The 23661-nt window shown below is 46.5% G+C and overlaps 1 protein-coding gene across 8 annotated transcripts in view; it reads right to left on the reverse strand.

The window, feature by feature from the left end:
- Nucleotides 1-23661, reverse strand: part of Ttll11 (tubulin tyrosine ligase like 11) — a 224679-nt gene that overhangs the window by 188636 nt on the left and 12382 nt on the right. For 6 of the 8 annotated variants that reach the window (XR_009593829.1, XR_009593828.1, XR_009593830.1 and 3 more), the window contains exon 2: nucleotides 731-827. The exons of the other annotated variants lie outside the window; for them this stretch is intronic. Coding sequence is in view for 3 of the 6 variants with exons in the window: in XM_060390048.1 (XP_060246031.1) it covers nucleotides 731-827 (97 nt within the window). In the remaining 3 variants the exon portion in view is untranslated. The remainder of the gene's footprint in view (nucleotides 1-730; nucleotides 828-23661) is intronic. 8 annotated transcript variants of the gene reach the window in all.

Genomic DNA, 23661 nt, shown 5'->3' on the forward strand with positions numbered 1-23661 from the left:
GAGACCAGGAGTGCTCACTCTAATGGTACCTTCAATATGGCACTGAAGAGAAGGCAGATGGGGTCTTCATTTCCAGGATCTAGTCCCGTCCTGTATTCTATCTCTAGCCCAGCAGGTTCAAGGTATGTTCTTTTATTTTGTATATGTTTACATGTATGTGTGGTATGCATGTGTGCGCTTGCACATGCATGCTGGTGAACATGCATGTGTATATACACATGTGAGGAGGCCCAGAGGTTAATCTGTGGAGCCTTCTACCACTCCCCACCTCACTCACTCAGGCAGGCACGCCCAGTGAGCCAGGAGCTCACACCCATTCAACTAGTCTGGCTAGCAGCTTACCCTAAGGATCCTTTGCCTCTACCCCCAGGGAGCTGGGGTCACACATGGACCCCCATGCCTGGAGTGCTGGGGAGTCAAACGTCAGATCTCCTGTCCGCATAGCGAGCACTCTACCCACTGAGCTACCTCCTCACTCCTAGCCCATGTTTTCGTGCCAGTGGAAATGACGCTGAGAAAGCACATCTTTAGCCCATGAAGGCCGGTCTGCATCCTCAGACCTCAGGAGTGTTCGTTCTCACGACTCCCAGTTGACTTCTTCTGCATGGCAACAGCAGCCCAGCAAGAGATCCTCAGTTAAGAGTCCTCAAGTCTGATCTGAAAACACTGTCGTGTTCTTGCAGGGGACTATATCCTACCCTGGGATCTAGGAACACTTCCCAGCAGATACCTGGAAATTTGTTCACTTGGCCGGAGAGTATGTCACTGTCGTGAAAGGAAACTCCATGCCAGTAGATGTCACAAGGCAAGCGCCGGCCGAACGGGAACTAGAAGAAGAGGGGGAAATGGGATTCATATTAAAACAAGGGCGCAGCAACTGCCCTGGGGGCTCGGGGTTCACAGATGGCCCTGGGCAGACATCCCACAGCTTAATCCTTGGAGCAAGCATGTAGCATAGAGAAACAGGCTCACACAGGTCATTGCTCGGGGTTGGCGTGGGTACACTCCTGCTTCGGCAGGCACTGCACTGTTTTGCCATGACTGCTTTGTAAAAGATTGTTCCCATTTTGCTGATTAAAAGGCTGAAAGGAGTCACTAAATATGCCCTAGTTCATGCAGAGCTGGGGGATGTGTGTCTGGTGTGTGTGTGGGGGGGGAGGGGTGTCAAGATTTGGACCTAGGATAAGACAACCCAAATTCTAAGCTCACATTTCCTTCCCTTTCTCTGAAAATGGCAGTCCTCATCCTGGTCCCATAAAATAGCCAGGGTCTTTTCTCTCTCCATCTCCCCTGCCTCATGAACAGCTCCACCCTCATCCTCCACGCACACAGGGCAGGATGCATCCCCAGTCGCTGAGACAGCTCCTGCACCTTAGCACAGATGTTTGAATTTCTAAATGAATGAGGTAGGCATGGTCACCTGACTCAAGATGAGCTAACGAGAGAATCTGCCTTCTGGGAATTTGGAAGTCAGAGATGCCAGGCAACCTCTGCTGGCCCCTGGACCCACAGCAGGAAAAAGACAAAACTGAACAGCTGGAGATGACCCAGTGGGGAGAAGAAGGGACAGCCAGTCTGCTGAGAGAAGGGGCAGCTGTGGAGAGAACTGGGAAGACTGGACCATGTCTCACTGTGGTTGCTCAGGCCTGCTGTGCTCCCCAGCCTGGCGGCCGGCCCGCCCTGCCTGTGGCTCCTGTAAGATGGTCTGCATCCTGAGACCACCCTCCCAGTGTTTTAAGTTCCTCTTTGGCACGTGTGCCGGGGTTTCAATTTTTTTCAGGCAGACAACCTCTCGCTGAGACAAAAAGACCTGTCCTTTCGTCTGCTCTGTTCAGCCACCCTCAAGGTCATTAGCGAGCTCTGCATCCATGTTCTTAAAATGTGACTCAGATGACCTTGTTAAAGGGGATCCTGAAGACCTGCTAGCTCCCATTTAGAAGCTGCTTGTCAGAAATCCAAATAAAGAGAGATGGCCGTACATTAAAACCATTCGATGTTCCCGTTTTGAGACGACACTTCATCAGAATTTTTATCTGCTGTGGGTTGAGGGGCTACATCCCAGTGGAGTCGCTTGGCATGACTAATGAAATGGTGGTAAGTGATGCTTCCAACCATCCCAAATTAAAACCAAGGCCGGCAGACGCAAGCCCTTTAAATCAGCTAACGTTGCTTCAAAGCTGTGCTGCAGTGAGGCATATGCTATTACATCTATGGGCAGGGACAACTTCTATCTATAATTTATAGCTTTTCTTGTTCATTTTCTTTACTTCCAGTGGGTGGCAAGTTATTTATTCAGTAGCCATAAACACAAAGAGTTGGAACATATGCTACCTTCTCTCAGCTGTTAAGTGCTAATGTAGAAAGGGCGAGGAATCTAAAGTGCAAACTGTCTTGGCAACTGGACTGTAATTGTACTGACATTGTTGCCATCATTAGTGACCCTCTGTTAGTGTGCCACCTGATGATAATTTCCACCCGTGCCCTTGCTCTCTAATATTTAAAACTAAGCATGGTGGCTCACACACATATTTGAGGAATTGAGGCAGAAGGACTTTCATGAGTTTGAGGCCAGCTTGGGCTATAGAGTGAGTTCCAAGCTTGCCTGGGCTAGCCTGGGCTACAGAGTAAGACCTGGTCTTATAGAACAACAACAAACTACAGCAAAACAAAATGAAACAAAAAAAGCACAAAACAAAGAATAAAAAAGTTTATTCTTTAAAAACTTTAACTCATCAAGTTTTAAAAAACTCCATCAGTTCAATAATTACCATGTTCCAGATTCTATGTGGGTGCTAGGAATACAGAACAGCACAATTTTAAAGCCCTCTCTTCAGAGCGTGAACATATTCAAGAGCAGAAAGCTGAAGTCTAAGCCTCTAAGATTGGGAAGGCAAGAGTGCCCGCTCTCCCTTCTATTCAACAAAGGGTTAACAACACCAAAGCAACAGGCAAATGGGATCACGGAAACTCTCACTAGAAATGGAGAAGGAAAATGACCTCTGTTTATAGATGACAGGATCTGTACGTAGGAAACCCTGCAGATTGCATGGCAAGTTTACAGAAAAGTCAAGAGAACCATGATATAACACCCTAAGAATAAAATACTTAAGAACTAACGTGGGAAGGGAGTAAATGTCTTGTACAGTGAAAACTGCAGATGTTCAAGGAAGTTAATGAAAGTTCAAATAAATGGAAAGAAATCCCATTTCACAGATTGGAAAAACAGTATCATTTAAGATGTCAATACTATAGGTTCAATGTCTCTACCCAAAACAGTCATGACTTGGTTTGAGCAAGAAATAGAAAAGATAATCTTATAACTAAATGGAATGAGAAAAATCTCTAATTGGCCAAAACAATCTTGAAAAGGATAAACATGGTAGGAGACCTGACCCTTCTGATGTCAAAGCAGAAAACAAAGCTACATGGTTGTAAAACAAAATACAGCCACAGAGATAGGCTGGACTGGCCAACACAGGAAACACTAACAATGCCAAATCCTGGTGAGAGTTAGTTAGCACACATATTCTTTTCTGGAGGGAGTGTGAAACAGCATAGCCAGTTTAGAAGACAGGTGCACAGTTACTTAGGAGACGAATATACTCTTACCACATTACCTGGCAATTATATTTCTTGGTGTTTATTCAAATGAGTTGGAACAGTGTCCACACAAAAACCTGAACAAATGTGTTTATAGCCAACTACATATTCTTCAGCAGGTGAATGGATAGACTGTGGTACAGACAGAAATGAGACACTGTTTGGTGCTGACAGGGCCATCGCCTTCAAGCCATGACAATATGTAGAGGAATCATTGTGTACACTGCTAAAGGGAAAAATGCCAATCTGAGATGGCTACACAATGCATCATTCCCACCATAAGACATTCTGGAAAAGGCAAAACTAGGTAGAGGATAAAACCATCAGTGGCTGTCAGAGGTTGGTGGAGAAAGACATGAATCCTTAGAGCACAGAGGATTTTCAAGATGGTGAAACTACTTTGGGTACTGATGATGATGATCACAGGGTATCATTCATTTTTCAAAACCTATAGAATGTAAAACACCAAGGACACATGATCAAATGAACTTACAAATAGCATCACATACTCAAAATCACACCATCTCTGCCAGTTTTCGTTTATACTGTGCTTCTTAATGACTTAGCAATGTGTGCCCAGCACCACGTGTGTGATGTCTCAGCCCTCATGGCAGGCAGTCTCCTGAGAAAAGCAGCACCACAAACCCTGTCTACAGACTGAGGGCACAATGCTTTGCGAGGGTAAACAACTTCCTCTGAGTCACAGTGCTAGCAAAGGCAGAGTTCAAGTCCTGGTCTCCTGGATTCCAAGACCCAAGCCAGGCATGGTGGCATGCTACTGAATCTCACTCAGCTCAGGAGGCAAAGTCAGGCAAGTCTTCGTGAGTTTAAGGCCACTCTGGTCTACACAGCAAGTTCCAGGGATACACAGTGAGACCATCTCAACAAAACAAAAAATTAAACATGGCTGGCAAGATGGCTCAGTGGACAAGCTCTTCCCACACAAGCCCAGTGACCTGAATTCCATCCCTGGGACCCACATGAAGGTGGAAGGAGAGAACCAGCTTCACAAAGCTGTCCTCTGGTCACACATGTGCTTCAGGACACATGTAGCCATACATACCATTTAAAAAGACCTGGCTCTGAGGCCAAAGCCCCTGACTACCTGTTGCTTGGATGTATCCTCAGGGGTTTGTGTGATCTTAGACTGAACCCTCCAGGACCATGAGCTCAACTGCGAGAGGTGCAAAGGTCCTTGTGCTCACAGTAAGTACCAAGGGAACCAGGATTGTTAAACACAGGGTTGTTCCTTCAAAGGGAGGGATGCGTAAACCTATTACTTGCCCAGAAGGCTGGGAGCAAAAGTGGTTAATAGCCTGATGACCTTTGCACTATCTGTGTGGCTGAAGTCACACTGGATCCTCCCCTAGCCCCTTGTCCTGAGCTCATGTTCTCAGTCAGTCTATAGGACCCATCTTTATGAAAGGTGTCACATGTACTTTACAAAGCATTTCCATGCAGTCATGTTTCCCTGCAGCTTTATTATGAACATCGGATGAGGGAAAGTTCACACCAAATTGTGCTGTGATTGACTACGCCTAAAACAAACTACTTGGGTGAAACTCTTGAAGTCTGAACCAACACTGACTACTGAGTCATTTTGGACTGACCTGTAGTCTCCTCTCTCATGATTTGTTACTCTGCGGGCTGTGGTGGTTGCAGAGACAATCCCCACCTCTGTACTCAATAAACCTTTTCTCCTTTATAAGAAAAGTGCCTCCAGCATCTCATTATCGTAATATGAAATGACTATATATCACCACACAGCACATGCTGAGCTAATCATGATAGTCACGTATCGGAACAATGTAAAGTGTTATAACCTACCCTCATCTATACCTTACCTCTGACACCAAGTTCCTGTGTCAGGGGACACACTAAGATGGACCCAAAATCTTTCCCCCTCTTGTCCAGAGGACTAAAATCATACTACCAAAACAGGCTAAAGCAAGAGCTGGAGCCATTAAGTGTCCTTTGAGACTATTTGCGCTTAAGGAACTAATACCAGCAACTCTCTTTTAAAGGCCCCTTTCAAAAGCTAGGTTCAAACTCCATCCCCTGGAGTTTCACAAAGTGAAATGTCGCAGCGGTCGCTGATGAAAGCACAGCTCACACGTCTGCACTTTGTGAACGGTTTTCTTCCTAAAGCTGCCGTGTGAACAGAAACTCCACGACTGAAGATGAAAGTGGGAGCTATGCTTTGACATGGACAAGCACACAGACAGGAGAAATCACCCAAACCAGTGCGTTACCGGTGGCCCAGGGGCTGGAGAGGTGGCCCAGTGGTCAAGAGCATGTCCTGCTCTGAAGACCTGGGCTTGATTTCCAGCACCCACATGATTGCTCACAACTCCTTAAATCTAGTTCCAGGGGAACAAAGGCCCTCTACTGGCCTCCACAGGCTCTGCACACACATGGTGAACACGCATACAGGCAAAAACACACATAAGTTTAAAATCACTAAAGCTTTAAAATTGAATGTGTCCTCACAGTGAACATAACAATGACTGTTTATGGTAGCTCTCTTGCAAATCTACCTCCATTGTGCAAAAGAAATGTAATCCCAGTGGTAGCAAACCCAGAATTGCAAGCCATGTCCATCTCTCTCCAAAGATTGTACTCTTTAATTCTACTAAGCTAGGTGGCTTGACAGCTAGCCTATGTAAAAAAATGAGCACCCAGCAGTATGGCTGACACCTCAGGAAGATGTCATGAATGTGCTTAATATAGTTACAGCCCTGGCATCAACTTTTAGGTCTGATATAAATTATGTGAAGCTCAATGAATAGTACTTAGTCATTTTTGGCTTAATTAAACCTTGCCTTCCCCACGTAGTTGTCTGTGATGTAACACACATGTGGTTCATCCTATTGACCAAACACAGCACATCTTCGACTCCTATTTAGAAAACCATGTTCAAAATTAGGGTAATATAAATGACAAAGACCCTTTTCACCTACTGTGTAGAAACAAGCCCATCTACAACCTGGGACAGAAGCCTAAAGGATAAATCCCATAGAACTTCAAAAAGGCATGGTCCCACTGTCTCTTCCTTGTTTTCTTTCAAGCTGCCCAATCAGCCCCAGGGGCACCCCTAGCCTTTCTGTAATACGTGTCTCGGTACATTTATATGTTTGATTTCTTCCCCTCATTGGGTTCATCTCATTCACACGTCTCAACCTGGACCCTGCTCTTCTACACAGTAGTTATAACAACTGTGGCCACTCCCAATGAGGGTGTTCAAGACCCAGCTAGAAAGAAACCATAAAAATCATAACAAAAGAATGTTATGAATGTATAGAACATTCAGGACAGACTAAATATTCACCCCTGACCTTCAAGAAGGAAGTAAAGTAAGTGCTGGGAAAAATCTGGGAGTCCACTTCCTGTCATTGCAACAAGTACTGAAATGATGAACATTAAGGAGAAAAACTGTCTGTCTTGCCTCTCAGCCACGGAGGCTTTAGGACATGGTTGGCTGGCAATCTCACTTTTGTACTTGAGGTGAGACAAGCTCTTTTATGATGGGGAGCATGTGGTAAGGCAAGTCCATTTATCTCTTAGCAAGGAAGCAAGAGAGACCAGGGTTCTTATCCACAACCTCTTCAAGGGCACACCCCACATGACCTATACTATCACTAGGCCGCATTTCCACTCTGCAATAAGGCCAAGGGCTGGGGACCAGGCCTTTCCCACATGAGCCTTTGGAGACATTCCAGATCCTGCCTACAGTACTATCAAACCCTCAACACAGTTGTGGGTTTGAGCAGATCAAAGCAAGCCCTAGAAGAGGAAGGCCAGCCAGTTCAACCTACTTCTCTGCCACTCAAATGTCATCTAATGGCACTGTAGTCCTCCCAGACAGCCAAGACAGCCTGGGACCACGTCGAGACTCTAGTCTCCCTTCCATTTGTGAGAATGGGCTGATGGGCCAAGACCTGAAGGTGGTGGAGAACCCACAGCCCAGCCTCTGGGGAGCCTGTCCTTACAGACCAGTCCCTTGCCTGGAGTTTGAAAAGCTGGCGTCAGATCTCAGCCCTCTCAACTGTGATGAACCGTGGTTTCATCATCTGTGAGAGATGAGCAGCATGGTGTCCCCGGAGTGGGGTGCGGGGTGATGAAGACAACCACTTAGGAGAAAGGACACCCAGGAAGCAGGAGCCTGGCACACAGTAGGGGCTAAATTAGCCCAGTCAGGACAGTGAAAGGCAAGGCTCCCTGGCTGTTCTTCCACTAATGAAGTCCCCTGGTGAGAAAGGCAGAGAGAGAGCCTCCCTAGCCATGCTTAATGACAGAGAGAGGGGAAGATGCCCTCTGAGGAGAAGAGGAGAGGAGAAGAATCCTCTGAGGAAACCAGGAAGCAGAACTGCCTGATGTCAGGTATGTGAAATAAGTTCTGATGGCTGTGGTTAAGAAAACTGAGCGTGAGGGAAGTGTGAGGTGACAACTTAAGAGTCAGGGAAGTTGGGCGGATAGTGGGCAGTCCTGCACGCCTGGAGCTCAGGGCTCTGGGTGATACGGGAGGAAGAGACCCACAGCCTCCCCCCACCCCGCCCCATGTCAATGCTGCAGAACCCCCAGGCTGACTAAGGATTGAACTTGGCTCTGCAGCTGCAAGGAGGGGGTGACGTGGAGGAAGAGGGGAGCTGGGCTAAGGTGGATGCAGGACAAGAAAGGAGAACAGGGAGGAGCAGACAGCACGAGGAAGCTAGGAGAAGAGAAGGAAGGCAGTGTAGTGACTGGGCCAAGAGGCAAGCCGTGCACTGGGAAGAAGGTAAGGCAAGTCACGGAGGAGTGAAGGCAGTCGCCAGCCGGTGTGTGAGCACTGAGCCCCTCCTCATGTGCCCAAAGGCTGCCATTCCTGTATCCCGCCCCCCAGGATGCCGGCAGCTGAGACTCCCAAGGACAGGCTCTCACAGGGCTAACTAGTGCTCTGAGGAGCCTTCCAATTTAATAACAGTGTCGTCTGGCTCCTGTGTGTTTCCTGGGAACACAACAATTATTCACCCTCTAATAGAGCCAATAAATACAGCGTGCGGATGGGTAATTAACAACCTTTTGCTGGAAAGTGGCAATTTTTGTGATCTACGGAGCTTCCCGTTCCTGTTCACCCCTTCGTCACTGCAGATACAGTATGGCACTCCGGGCGAGCGCTCCATCCATTGCTCACCAAGTCAACCCTAAAGCACGGTGCATTTTATGTTAAGCCCATTTGTTATCATCAGCTCCTCGTAGTCACGGCTGGCAGAGGTGGGGCAGGGCCTATCATCCACACCTCACCTCCACTTCTGGTCCCAGGTCTTTCAGAAAGATCAATATTGTTGCCGAGTCGTGTAAAGGTGGGGAGTAACCATGTCGGTATGAGGGGGTAACCCTGGACTCTCATGTCATGACATCAGCCTTCCCCTCCAGATACCCTCTCCGAGATCTATCTACTTTCCCACCTGTGAAGAAGCTTATCAGTGGTGATTACATTAGGCAGGAGAAAGAAAAAAAAAATCCACAAACTTCCACAGTGATTTACCTCTTGGCTTACAGTTTTAATTAAAATTCCAGTTTACTTAGCAAATAGCTCTGGAAAGAATTGATACCAATTTAGCACTGTGCTCCTTCTCCACTTTCCAATTTACGAGGGTGACACAAACGGCAAAAACATGACACTAAATGGCTCCATGTCTGCCGCATCATAGATCCGATATTAGTGATAAACTCTAATGGAGCTCCATTACACCCCGGCTGCCATCAGCAGCCATCTCTTCTCCTGACTCCTCCACAGCGGTAAATTGTCAGTTCACTGCTAAGTCCCAAATTAGTCTCATCCTCAGCCAATGTGTTTATTAGCTGAGACGGAGATGAAGCTGAGGAAGCTTCCACATCAGAGGCCCTTTCCTCCCACCAGGAAACAGCTTCACCTCCAGTCATGCCCAACACCTTTTGGCCAGAACCCATGGTGGTTCAGGACTCTCCCCAGCAGTGGAGAGTCATACATACACACTGTAACACACACACATACTCACACACACAGGGTAACACTCGCACACACCCTGAAACAAAGAAGTTTTTATGGTGGTGGCCATTTGCCATCCCAGCACTATAGTGAGGCAGATAGATTCCTAGGGTCTGATTCACTGGCCAGCCAGCCTAGCCCACTAGGAAAATTCCAGGCTAGTCTCAAAAAGAAAAAGTGGACAGTGCCTGAGGAATAGCCATCATCTCCCCATTTCACAGAAGAGGCATCAGGGGAGTGGGGGAGGGGATGGAGGGGCACATCTCTTAATGAGGAGGAGGATGTCAAGAAAACCAAGTAGGGTGGTGGTGGTGCACGCCTTTAATCCTAGCACTCGGGAGGCAGAGGCAGGTGGATCTCTACATATAGTGAGTCCCAGGACACCCAACGCCACACAGAGAAAAAAAAAATTCCATAAGCCAAACCAACCAAACAAGATGGTTTGAGATGGAAAATCTCCCCCAGGAGGAAACAGCCTGAGCAGAGACTTAGCTGGGAGATTCCAAAGCCTGCAGGTCATCCTCTGTGGTTACCACCTGGTGAGTGACCTGGGAGCATTCCCCAGGTCTCGGCAGGCCTACTTCCTGCCACATACAGCTTCTCACTGTTCTACAGATCTGCAAAGTCTGCTCCTCCTTTCCTTTCCAGTAATTGAGGGTGTTTGGGGCTCATTCTAAAGCACCCAGTGCTGTCAAAATAATGTCCCCAAGGGAAGAGGTTCCCCAGAGGATTCATTAGACAAAGGTAGATGGGCTTAGGCCTCCCCTAAATTTATTTTCTCCTGACCCTGAAAGTGAGACTGAATCACACGGATATCCCACTCTAATGTCATAAATCATTTGTTAAGAAAAATGAATCTTGGGCTGGAGAGATGACTTAGCAGTTAAGAGCACTGGCTGCTATTGCAGAGGTCCTGAGTTCAATTCCCAACAACCACATGGAAGCTCACAACCATCTATAATGAGATCTGGTGCCCTCGTGTACATGTAGACAGAACATTGCATACAAAATAAATAAATCTAGAAGAAGAAGAAGAAGAAGAAGAAGAAGAAGAAGAAGAAGAAGAAGAAGAAGAAGAAGAAGAAGAAGAAGAAGAAGAAGAGGAAGAAGAAGAAGAAGAAGAAAGAAATCTTAAGCCAGTAATTCCTATACTAAAAGTAGTGGCCACTGCATACTGAGTTCATGATATTTGCTGTGTGGTTTACATGTGCTATTTCAACTCACCTTCATGGCAACGCTGCGAAATGTGTAGAAATATTTGTTTGACTGAGAAAGGAAACAGAACTCAGAGGAGTTGGATAGCCAAGCCTCCATAATGAACTATAGAGGTAATAAGGATGGGACCTGGCCCCATTAAATCCTTAGTCCCCAAATAACTAAGCCCAAGAGAAAGAGATGGGCTTCTTTCAACCACCAAAGGATTCTACTGACTTTATCCTGAGTAGCTAGGCTGAAGGGGTAGGAGGGCAGAAGAGGCATTAGGGCAGGAAGTGCCCTCTCCCAGCAGCTCTCCAGAGTTGAGCATCAACAGCACACTTGCACCTCTGCCTGGGTGCTCCCCTGGCCCTGCCCTCTGTCCCTGGTGTCAGTGCCCCGCAGGGTCCCTGAGTGCTAGGGACAGGCCTGCATCTGGCACTGCATGCCTGTTGGAAGTACATAACTTACACCCGGGTGGAGCCATCCTCCAAAGGACTGGAATACAGCAGTGTAGACAGGACCCAAAGAGGAGAGACTGAAGAGGGGGCTGGCGCCTTCCTGCAGTGGCCATGGAGAAAGAAGAGCCCAGAGATGGAGAAGGAAAGGCATTCCTCCCCAGCCAGTCAGGGTGGCGGGTACTGGGAACTGAGTTATCAGCCTCATGTTGTGTTCAAAGGTATTTAGAAAGGAGCGTGTTTTTATGTATTTTCAACTGAGAGATAAAAGTAAAACTCATGCATACGAATAGGGAGCCTTGTATTTGTCTGTATAATATTAAAATCAAACTAAAGACAGCTCTCACCCAAAACACGGCTTATGGTGAAATTTTTCAGAAATCCTTTCTGTTAGATTGTTGAAATGTCCAGCACGCTGTTGCTGACTATAGTCACCACACTGGTGAACAAACCTCCAGACTCCTGGCCCCTCTCCGACTGTAATGTTAATGCCCGCTGCTCAGCCTTCCCCATCCACACTTCACTCTTGAAAGTTTCCAGTATCAGCTATTCTACTCTCAGCTTCTATGAGATGTTTTTTAGATTCCATGTGAGTGAGTGAGATCTTGTGAACTTTCTGTGTCTGAGTTGTTCCTCTTAGTATAGTTGTCTCCAGTTCCACCCAGAGTATTGTAATGATAGGATTCTGACTCCCTCTTTTAACTAATACTATCTCATCGTGTATATCTGTCCATTCCTCCATTATGGACACGCAGACAAAACTCAAGTTGGCATGTTTGGTGATGGGCACCTTTACCTATGGGGCCAGCATTTCACCAAACCCTCTTTCAATTTGGGGGAAACTGTCCTACTTTTTTTTCCATCATGGATGTACAAATTTATGCTTCTAATACTGTGCAAAGATCCAGGGAGGCTGAATTTGATTGCCCTCTGAAGACAAATCACAACAAAGAGAAAAATGAAAATTGTTCAGCTCCAGGATGACAAGACTGAAGTTACTCCCAGTCACACTTAGTGGAAGTGACAGTGCTCCCCCGTGAACTGAGAGGTCACCCGGGCCCTGGGCCTCCCTCTGTTCATCCGTTTAGACCATGGAGCCTCAAAGCTGACAGAGCTGGATATTTGTGAAGCACCTTTCCTCCATGCTGGTGAGAGAGATGTAAGAATAGCACCTTTAGCTGGGGTGGGGTGCACATCTGTAATCTCAACTTCAAGAGGCAGAGGCAGGTGGATTTCTGAGTTCAAGGCCAGCCTGGTCTGTAGAGCAAGTTCTGGGACAGCCAGGGCTACACGAGAAACCCTGTCTTGGTATACCAAACAAACAAACAAACAAATATAAAAAGCACTTTTGTTCTGTGATTAAATCCCCACCTCACTCTCTATCCTCCTGCATACCTTCTATAAAAATAGCCTCTTTCACTTTTTCTTTCAAGCCAGCATCAGTATGCATGATCTGGGGTCAAGCCTCCGTGATGAAGGTACAGTGCCCATATGGTGGCCCACAGCTCTCTGTAACTCCAGGTCCAAGGCATCTGATGCCTCTTCTGGCCTCTGAGGGCACTGTGCACACATGGTGTACACACATGCATGTGGACAAGACACTCACATACATAAAATAGAAGTGGACCCTTCACAGTAAGCTTCGAGTGAGACTGCTTGGGTGTAGGATAGTCACGAGCAGGTCTGGACCCTCCTCTCTCCGAAGAGTTTACGTTAGCCTGGGTACAGTTAGCCTGAGTAAAGAGCCATCTTGACTGGGAGCTGAATTCAGGTACCAGGAAATATCACAGAATGTGCACTTGGCAGAAAACAGAGTTAACTCTCCTAGCAACAGCCTTCAGGAAATAATACAGAATAAATGCTCCATAGAAAATAGAGACAAACTCCCTGGTGATAATCAATGGGAAACAGTTGGAAATCTGGTGGGAAAATTCTCCCCAATGTTTCAGATATGGTTTAGAGAAATAGCCATTGTGATTATATGCCTTAGCCATTGTGATTGTGTGCCTCAGAAAAGGTCACCCTGCCCTGCTAAACTTCACCCAATTCTGTAACGCCAAGGCTTGTGCCCCCCTGCTTGCTGCCATGGAAACCCCCTGATCACAGACTTTCCCTTTAAAAATCTTGTTCATTCAGAGCTTGGGGTCCCACTTCTCTACTGCTGTGTCAGTGAGACTTGGGTCCCAAGTTCTATTGTTCTCGTAATAAAGCTCTCTTACTATTACATCGAGTCGCCTCCTGGTGGTCTCTGAGGGTCCCGTGAACCTGGCATTACATCTCCAGTTAATAGTTGGAAATAACTGACATGTCCATCTCTCATAGGCAAACAAAGCTACTATGAAGAAGGAAATATTTTCCCATAACCTGGGCCAGTCCGAGTGCTGGGCTGGTCCGCAGCTAGAACAGACCCCACCCTCCTGTTAGAGAATTCAAGGGAATTCTCAGCATAACCGCCTGACAGCAGGGGAACAGGAGAGTCTGTGGATGCCAGTGTCAGCGTCTAGAGCCATACTTTGTGCCTGACGATGAACCACAGGGTCATGTCCCCGCTGTCTCACTTTTTACAGTGCAGTGCTTGTGCCGGCTCCTGAGGCAAACATTTCAGCAAGACCTTTCACTTGACTTAATGAATCTGACTCAGGGCCTGGCTCAGTCAGCAATGACAGCTGGCTTTTCCCTGATGGCAAGAGAGTGAGGAAATTGTGTTGTATTGTGTCACCTCAATCAGTGACATGGGCTAGTGAGACAAAGCCAGGCCAGGAGGGCTTTCAGGTGCCTCCCCAGCACGCAGGTCACTGCAGCACACACCACCGTGTTCGCACACAGCATAGAGGTGGTGTCTTCCTGGAGCAGCCTCAAAGAATTGTGCCAACAAAGTCAGTTTAGGGAAAACCTGTATCAAGTTGCAAATGATGATCAGTAAGAACCATCAGGGAACTAAGAATCAGACCAAGACTCCAGTCCTAATTAACTTATCCGTTCAAGAAACATTGATCAAGTAACTGACGTGTTAGTTTATAGGCTGAATGTCGAGATAGAAAACTCCAACAGCTGGGCTTAGGGACCATGACAGAGGGGAGAGAAAGAATGAAAGAGGACATGTGAGGAGAGGAGTGTTATGAAAGTTCCAGCTATCACAGCGGCTGACAGTGTTGCACAGACAAGACTGGGCTCGCAATCATGGAACATTGAGAGGAGCGCCTCCCGAGAATTTAATGGCAGTTAATGGTGCTGATAAAGGAAGACATTTTCTTCAGTGATGTGGCCTCTGGGAAAGCATTGGCAGCCATGCTGTTGTAGGCACTGAGCCTCTCTCTATTCCCCTGCTCTCTCTCTCACACACACAAAGAAAGAGAAAGAGAGATGAATGTAGAAGAGGGGACAATCAGGAGTAGGAGATAAGAGAGGGTAAAAGTGGTAAAGATGGCCAAAGTACATTATATTCCTGTATGAGAATGTCATAACAAAGCCCATCATTGTATAAAGTACATTTGAACAGAAAACATCAAAAAGCAAATTGCTTTCAAGATTCACACATTATCAGTCCTGCTGCTAATGTTTCCTGCAAAAATGAACTTTTTCACAGCACACTTGTGCAAGTTCCTGCTGGAAAATGGACCACAAACTGATGAGTTCCCACTATTCACATACAGAAAATTTGGGGGCTGGAGAGATAGAGCAGTAGTTACGAGCACTGGCTGCTATTCCGGGAGAGCTTGATTCAATCCCTAGCACCCACATAGTGACTCACACCCATCTGTAACTCTAGTCTCAGGACAGCCCACGCCCTCTTCTGGCCTCCATGGGTATCAGGCACATATGTGGTACACAGATATACATGCAGCCAAAACACTTACACATGTTTAAAAGAAATTCAAACATACTGTTCACGGGTTGGAGAGGTGATTCAGCAGGTAAAAGTGCTCGCTGCCACGCCTGACAACCCGAGTTCCACCCCAGGACCCACTTGGTAAAAGGAGAGAGCAGACACCTGCAGACTGTTTCCTGACCTACACACGCACGCATGCACACACCCAGCGCACGCACGCACACACACAAGCGCACACCACACATCCTGCTAATGCTAACGTTTGTCCCACGGTCACCCGTCTTCCCTGAGCATGCTACCATGTGTCCAGTGCAGGGCTGCCAGCTGATCGGCCCCAGTTTATCCAGGATTCTCCCAACCTTAAGACTTAGGGCCTCCCCAGTGCCAAGCCAACAACCACTGTTGGTCCCTTGAATGCCAGGGCAGCTTCCACTTGTTCAAGTCCCGCTTGTAGGCCTGAGTTCTGAGTGGTAGTCATTGTTCTGGGTAGTGGTGCCCAGCTGGGTAGGGAGACACCGTTTTAAATTCTGATCACAGCATCTGGCTGGCTTTCACAAAGGCTTAGAGGACATCTTCAGCAGCCAGTGTTCTCATTCTCTTCCTGAAGAATTCCAGGCAGAGATTTCCGAAAGCTACCTTGAAAGCCTTCCTACCATCTGTAATCTTTTTAAACCGCTAAGTCCAACCCACAATCCTATTGTTTCCATCCTCAGCACCAGATTGAATACAGAAATCTTCAGCTTATGCCAGATCAGGTGGAATTACTGGAGACCTCAAGATGGCTCCGGCAGAACAAAGCGGGACCACTGGAGGACAGTCTTTGGGGGGGAAGTGTTGGTGGGGGCGGGGGGCATGGTATAAAACTTTGAGAACACTGGAAAGTTTGCAGAACGTCGGGCTAAGCAGCCAGCTGCCTAGGAGGCATTTACAAGCTATTCCGCTCAGGGTGGTGACTCCACCAAAAAAGAAAAAAACAGCAGGCAGAAGTTGCTTACTGCTTTCGTGTTCGCAGCCTTCACCTCCTGCCCACATCCACTGATTAACAACAGTCATCCATTTTACAAATTAGAAAAAAAAAATGAAGACACAGAGTTCACTCACATTCTGCCGTGCCCAGTGTTGGGCACAGAATACTAAATATCAGAGACACGGGTTTTGCTTTCATAGAGTTTGGAATCTAGTGGGGAAAAACAGACAAACTTTTGCAGAAATATTGATGAGCTTAGGGAGACTGGGGTTCAGAAAACAGAGGGATGAAGCTATGAGGGGAGACCAGAATGTTTCTGCAGAGAATAAATGGCACAGAGGCCCTGCGAGGAGGATGTTCAGGTGTGCGACAGAGCTGACACCTTATAGATGGTGGGACTGAGGCTCTGAATGCCACGCTGACTTAGGGTTTATGCTTCCTACAGTCCGGCATGACCAACTCTGTCTCAGATCCAAGGGTACACACAACAAACAGCACTTAGTCCCCAGACTTGGCGTGTCCCAACCTAATCTGACCCTAACAGTGACCTTAGGGGGCTCGTAACAAATAAGGACTAAGGATCCCCCAGATCTACCCCTACAGGGAAAGCAGATGTTAACAAGGTTCCCAGACAAGCTTTGGGAATGTTAGGTCCTGTCTTCAGAAACCTAAAACCCAGAACCTTAGGAGTTTACTGGGTAGCAGTCTTCTGGTCATTTTTAAGAATGGAGTGAAATTCCTTAAAGTCATTCAGCTTTCTAAGAAAAACAAACAAACAAACAAACAAACAAACGGTGGAGTGGAAGAACCCTGTTGATCTCAACCACCCAGCCAGTGAGAACAAAAAGGCTGCTCTCCTGGTTCCCATTCCTCATGGACCTTACCCTCTCTCATTCTGGCTTAAGCGATGTCATCTTGGAACAGAGCCCATCCCCACACAGAGGACTCAGAACAGAGTAATGCAGGCCACCTAAGTTCAAATCCCAGACCCACCACTTACATACAAATCAAACACTTCACAAACCTCTCTGACCCTTACTCTTTCCATCATGGCTTTTCAGAATAGTCTCAGGAACACAAGATGATTGAGCTGGTGGCTTGACAGGTAGGCCCTTAACAGATGTTTGAGACAGTGCTAGTACAAAACCAACAGTTAATAAAGATGTTTTGGTGTTTTTGTTTGTTTTAAAGAGAAGGGTGCATGTGAAAAATGAGGCCCTTCCCAGTAAAATAGTGGATGGAGTAAAAATTGGGTCCTCAGGTGATGTTCTTACCTGAGGTACAAGGGTGGGGCGGGGGCCTGCAATGTGCTGAACTTCATTCATAAATAACAGCTTTCCCGGGAGCTGTGGGGCCTGAGCACAAGTTCCAGAGAGGAAAGCGACCTCAGACGGTGACACCAGCTGGAAGGCTGGAGAACGGTGGAGAGGCCGGGTGGGTAGTCTGCAGGCCACGGTACTAACAGTGCCATAGATCTCAAGATGCGCCCAAGCAATGCTTTGCAGATGACAGGACACCATAAGGAGCTTCCCGATGGGTGGTGGGGACAGGTCATGAAACAAACAGGGGACGACTCAGACTGTCCAGTTCTGCCATGAGGGCCTGAGTCTGGATCACCACCGCCCACATAAAAAACGGTGTGGTGTGTGCGCCTGTTACGGGGGTGGGGATGGGGACAAGCCACCACTGGAGCTCACTGGCCAACCAGCCTAGTCAAACTGAGGAGCCAGCTCGGGGCGGGAGAGACCCTGTCTCAAAAGATGAGGTGAGAGCCACCAAGGAGACACTCAGTGTCAACTTTTGGCCTCCACACACATGTGAATATGTGTGCACACATTTGCATGCACACGTGCACAAGTGTATATGTACAAACCACACACACACACACACACACACACACACACTCATGCCTTCTCCAGTGGTATGTTCAGAGCCATTGGAGAAGGACACAGATCACTACATCCGAGTCAGTATTTCTACAAGTATTCAGCAAGAAAGCAGCCCTGGATTCTGGATTCTGGCTCTGGGTGGTTCCTTCCAGTCCCTCTCAACTCAGAAAGAGGCCCACACATGTGAATAGCATTTTTATTGTTTTATTTCCACATGGTCTGAATTTGATTTAATTCTGCAGCTTCTTCCCAGTAAGGATGAAATACGTCATTGCTCGCTTAATGGCCCTTCCTGCAATGAGGCCTTTATTAAATAGCAGCCAAACGCCCAGCACTGAGGCTGGGAGCTGCACACAAATCTCTCCCCACTGCACTGGGGATGGCAGCAGCCAGCTGCCCCCGGGCCTTCTCCTTCCAGTCTGAAAGGATACCCAGGAAAGAGGACATCATGGGATGCCTGAAGCGAACATGGGAACCGCCTTCTGAGTCTAGATACTTAGAGAGGACTCCTGGGCCCCCACCCATCAGAAGGGAGGGCAGTGATCTCTGAAGAAGAGGGGCCTCCGCCCGCACTCCCTAAGCCCAGCCTGGGGCAGGACAGACTGCTTGACTTGACACCGAGCAAAGACCTGAGTGTAAGTTCTGGTTTGTCCTCATTTACACAGACTGGGGACAGTCTTTTGGTCTGTCTTGCCTCAGTCATCCACTGTGGGGCTTGGAGCTAGGGGCGATGCCTAACATGCATGAGGCTCAATAAAGTGCCGGGTGATGTCCAACTCCTAACTAGGGCTCACAGCCTGCTCTGTCAGTCTCCACAGCTGGCTCAGCACCCAATATCACCTTAGGGCTTCCTCTGCATGTCCCACTCTTTAGTTGGTAGACTGGCGGAGACCATTCTGTCTGTCCCTAAGTCAGAGTTACATGCTCTGCTTACTGTCCCACCCCCAAATATACCTCCACAGCACAGCCGGAGGGGCTTTCTCATCTGCAGATCTGTGCATCTGATTTTCAGACACACACACACACACACACACACACACACTCCTCCATTCATACTCATTCTTCCAGCAGATCCCCCAACTCTCAGTCTGAAGTTCAGCCGTCTCTGGCTTGGTTTCTGCATATATCTTAGGCCAACTCATGTCACTTCCCTCTCACATCCTGCCTCCAGTTCCCCTTCCCAGCACCATCACCCCTTTACCAAGCACAGCTATCACCTCAACTCCACTCCCTCCCTGATAGCCAGCTCTCCCACAGCCCAGTCTTAGCTCAGAGGCTCCTCCCGGCTGAAGCCTCCGTGCTGAGCCTGAGCCAGGGTGCCCTTGATTTTATCTGTGCTTCCTGCTTCGCAAAGTAGCCCATGACTCCCTGGAGGACAGCCTCCACAGGGTGCCACTGCTTTGTTTGCCCAGGTCTGTGGCACAAAGTCAAGCCGAGGAAAGGTGTGAGGGAGGAATGGAAAATTTATTCCAGCCAATATGTATCAAAATCTGATTCTAGACTATCTCAGGCATTGTGCACTGGGTTCTGAGGATCCAGTAAGTGAGACAGACATGGTTCCTTGCACTAGCTGAAGTTAAAATCTGCTGGGAAGGAGAAAATTCAGCGAGGAATAACCATAAAGCCGATGCACACTATGGAAAGGAAGCCCAGATTCGAGCATTACGGCAGTCAGCTAAATCTCCTCTGGAAAGTGAGATTTCAGCTGATACGTGAAGATGGAAGGAGGTGTGGGCAGAGCAGCACACTGAAAACAGCAGCACCAAGGATCTAGACCCTAACTCGCTCCATTATCCAGAAAACAACAGGAATGAGAGAGGTCAAAGCCGTCAAAAAGACTGCCCACCTCACTTGTCCAAGATCCTCTGTTTTTCCCGAGTCTTGCTAGATCCCTCTGGCCCAGCCTGTGTTGCCCTCCTGTCTCCTTACCACGCGTTAGTCTTCAGACAGAATTCAGAACCAAACCCCGGGCTGGCCAGCCCAGGTGGCTCATCTCACCAGACTGCTTCTGGGCAGGCTTTTTGTAACGTGGAATTTTCTTGTTTATTATGGAGAAGGGGATTCTTCCTAAGTTGCCTGTGCTGATCTTAAACTCCGGGCTTAATCGATCCTCCTGCCTTGGCATCCAGAAGGGTTGGGTCTATGGGCTCAGATCAAAAAGGCCAGACTAGAATATTTTATTTTTAACTCTCCAGCGTGTGACTTCTGAGCAATAGCTATTACATAGTATTGGCATGCTGTCATAACAAAATGATTTGTTGGTTTAAACTAACAACGAGAAACATTCCATCTAAGAAAGCAAACAAGGTTATTTTCCATTTGGGCGATTTGATATTTATAATGAGGCTTTTTTGGCAGATGGCAATCAAGGATCTTATTTTAACACGGCAATATGACAAGACTGACAAGCAGAAGGCCCTACTGATCTAGGCTACATCTAGCCTGTGTTTTCAAACAGAGGTTGGCTTTTCCAGGGGAGAGGTGGCTTGGGACACTGGAAATTGTTCGAAATCCTTCTTTAGAATCAGTGCAATGGTTAAATTTAAAACTTTATATTGCAACTCAATCATCTTTTGTTTACTTCTCAATTCCAAGTTCAAATCAACAAATACTCCATTATGATACAACAGAGTATTATTTAATAACCAACATTAACCTATTAATAACCTACTGCAACAAATTTGTCAATAATAGAATAAATAGTATATTGACTAGTATATTTTTTCCTAGAAGAAGAAGTGCCCCCCCTTCTAATTCCCATAAAATGACAGCTTTGGTCCTGGTTCAAAGACCTTGGGGAACAGCTGACATTCAACTCATATTTGCTGAGTGATAATGAAGACCTCCCAGGCCCAGGGTTTTAAAAGCTGCCTCTGTATGCTTTATTTCACCTCACTTTCTAGAAATACTCTGCTCGCTCGAACAGAGCACTATTGCATAAACTCATACAGCCGTAGTCCTCAGTGGCCATCCGAGACTTATTAAACTGTCACACAGCAGAGACCATTCGCCTCTCGCTTTGATCCCCAGACACAGGGCACTTTTTCCAACAAAACACCTTAGGAGTAGGGAGTTTTCCAAGCAACAACAGCCATTAGGGGAACAGCTTTGCAAAGTGCTAAGAGACTCATAATATTTAGTTGTTTCTGAGAAAATGTTCTTTTAAAAAAAAGCAGGAAGATGGTAAGGCTTTGTGTGACACTCTCGGACACAGCCTGGGACTCCTGATGAAAGTGACAAGTGCACAAGCTAAAGGAAACTGAGTGATCATGGAAAATGAGCCTTGCCAGATCCGAGGCTTTCAGAGCTCTCCAGCAGCTGGCTCTTCATTTCTCGTGGAGCTTTGCAATGCCTGGAGTCTCTCTATGTCATCTCCCTTTAAAGAAAAACATCATTCCAAAGTAGCACTAGATCCACGGGTGATGCCCGTTCAAGCCCACTATCATCGTGAATACCTCTCTGTGGCAGGCACTGACAGGGGAATGCGATGAACTTCCTGCCACTGCCGGTCCAGGGAAACAGTCTTAACGGATACTCTTCCCACCCATCACCATCCCATGCCAGGTGTCATAACCAACCCTGACTCAGAGTCTACAGCAGCATCTTAACCTACCTCTCTGCCTCCAGTCTTCCCTGTCATCCTTTCTCCACGGTCAGCAGAGTCACCTGAGTAACTGTCTTGCTCCTGTTCACTTAGGCAATGGCCTGCCTGTTGAAAGCGCTCTGGCTTCTGAACGCCTGCTGGCAAAGTGAGAATCAGACCAGAAACTCTCATACGAGCCAGCCCCCCTAAAATGCCATATTTTCAGTAGGTGAACTAGAAGAAAACCTCTTTTGTCACAGCCTTGATGAAGGCAAGGAGAAATAAGAGGGAAAAGTCTTCCTCAGGATGCCTATCATAAAACTTCCTGCAAAAGAGTCTGGAGACAAAATTCATACTGTGTCTAGACTTTAAAAAGTACAACAAAGGCCAGGCAAGGTGGCACACACCTGTAATCCCAGCAACCAGGGAGGCAAAGGCAGGCAAATCTCTGTGAGTTTGAGGTCAGCCTGGTCTACAAAGTGAGTCCAGGACAGCCAAGGATACAGAGAAACCCTGTCTGGAAAACAACAACAACAAAAAAAGTACCACAAAGACACACACACTCACACATACACATGTATGAACAAGCATACACACGCACAAACAAAATAAAATAAAAACAACACAAAACAAAATAAAAGACTAGTATTAACTGTTCTGGTCCATAGAAGCCTCTGCAGCTGTTACACAAAATGAAAATCCTCACTTTAGACCCACACCTCAAAGAACGGCCAGAGATTTAAGTTCCAAGCACATGAGTGTACCATCAAACAAGGCTTGAGACCTTAGTCTAAACCCCAAAGAGAAAGATAGCAAAAGGAGACTAGATAAGAGAGAATATTGCAAGAGAGAATGGTTAAGAACTTTCTAGAACTGATAGGATAGCAAACCTTAGAAAATAGAATCCCCTAAATCCTAAGCTGAACAAAAAGAAAACCCTCTCTTCTGGAAATGCCTCAGTGACTCAGAGGCATCTGAAACAAGCAGAAGACTTTAAGAGTACTCAAAGGAAAGCACACCCAACCAGCAAAAGGAGAAAGACCTCCGGCTCACCCCAACAGCAAAAGTGTGAGAAAAGTCACAATATCTTCAAAGGGCGGGATCAAGAGACCAGCAAGACAGAACCATATGAACTATATGTGCCATAACACTATCCCTTAAGAATGAGGAAAAATAAAAGTAATTTTTGGCAAAATAAAACCAGAATTTATTTAAATAGCATCTCATTAAATTAACTGCTCAAGATTACATCCAAGGGAACACTCTGAGCCTGAGTAGTAAAATAACCAAAGAAAATGGCAACTATGGGTAAACCCAAAAGACATCAAAGCTATCTAAAATAATATCTAACTTTTGAAGTTGAAGAAAGTATAAAATAACAAAAATATGAAAACTTCCTCTAAAATTATGTTGCTAAGAGATTAATGGGACAAGTAAGAGGGCTTAGCAGTTAATGGTGCTTGTTGCCAACCTTAATGCCATGAGTTTGATTCCACAGGACCCACATGGTAGGAAGAACACACTCCTGCTAACTGCCCTGTGAGTTCCATGTTAGATACATACCTAAACATAGTAAAGGCGATATACAGCCGGCCAATAGCCAACAGCAAACTAAATGACGAGAAACTTAAAGCAGTGCCACTGAAATCAGGGTCAGTACAGGTTGCCCGCTCTCTCCACATCTGTTCAATATAGTACTTAAGTTCTAGCTAGAGCAATAAAACAACTAAAGGAGATCAAGGGAATACAAATTGGAAAGGAAGAAGTCAAAGTATCTCTGTTCACAGATGATATAATAGCATATATAAGTGACTCCAAAAATTCTACCAGAGAACTCCTACAGCTGTTAAAACCCTTCATCAAATTGCCTGTATACAAAATAACTAAAAAAAAAAAAAAAAAAAAAAAAAACAAAAAACAAAAAAAAAAAACAGTAGCTCTCCTTTATACAAGTGATAAACAGGCTGAAAAAGAAATTAGAGAAACAACACCCTTCACAATAGCCACAAATAATACAAATTATCTTGGTGTAACTCTAACCAAGCACATGAAAGACCTGTATGGCAACACTCCAAGTCTATGAAGAAAGAAATTGAGGAAGATATCAGAAGATGGAAAGATCTCCCATGCTCGT

The sequence above is a fragment of the Meriones unguiculatus genome, chromosome 8 (genome assembly GCF_030254825.1).
Source record: "Meriones unguiculatus strain TT.TT164.6M chromosome 8, Bangor_MerUng_6.1, whole genome shotgun sequence".
Taxonomy (NCBI): domain Eukaryota; kingdom Metazoa; phylum Chordata; class Mammalia; order Rodentia; family Muridae; genus Meriones; species Meriones unguiculatus.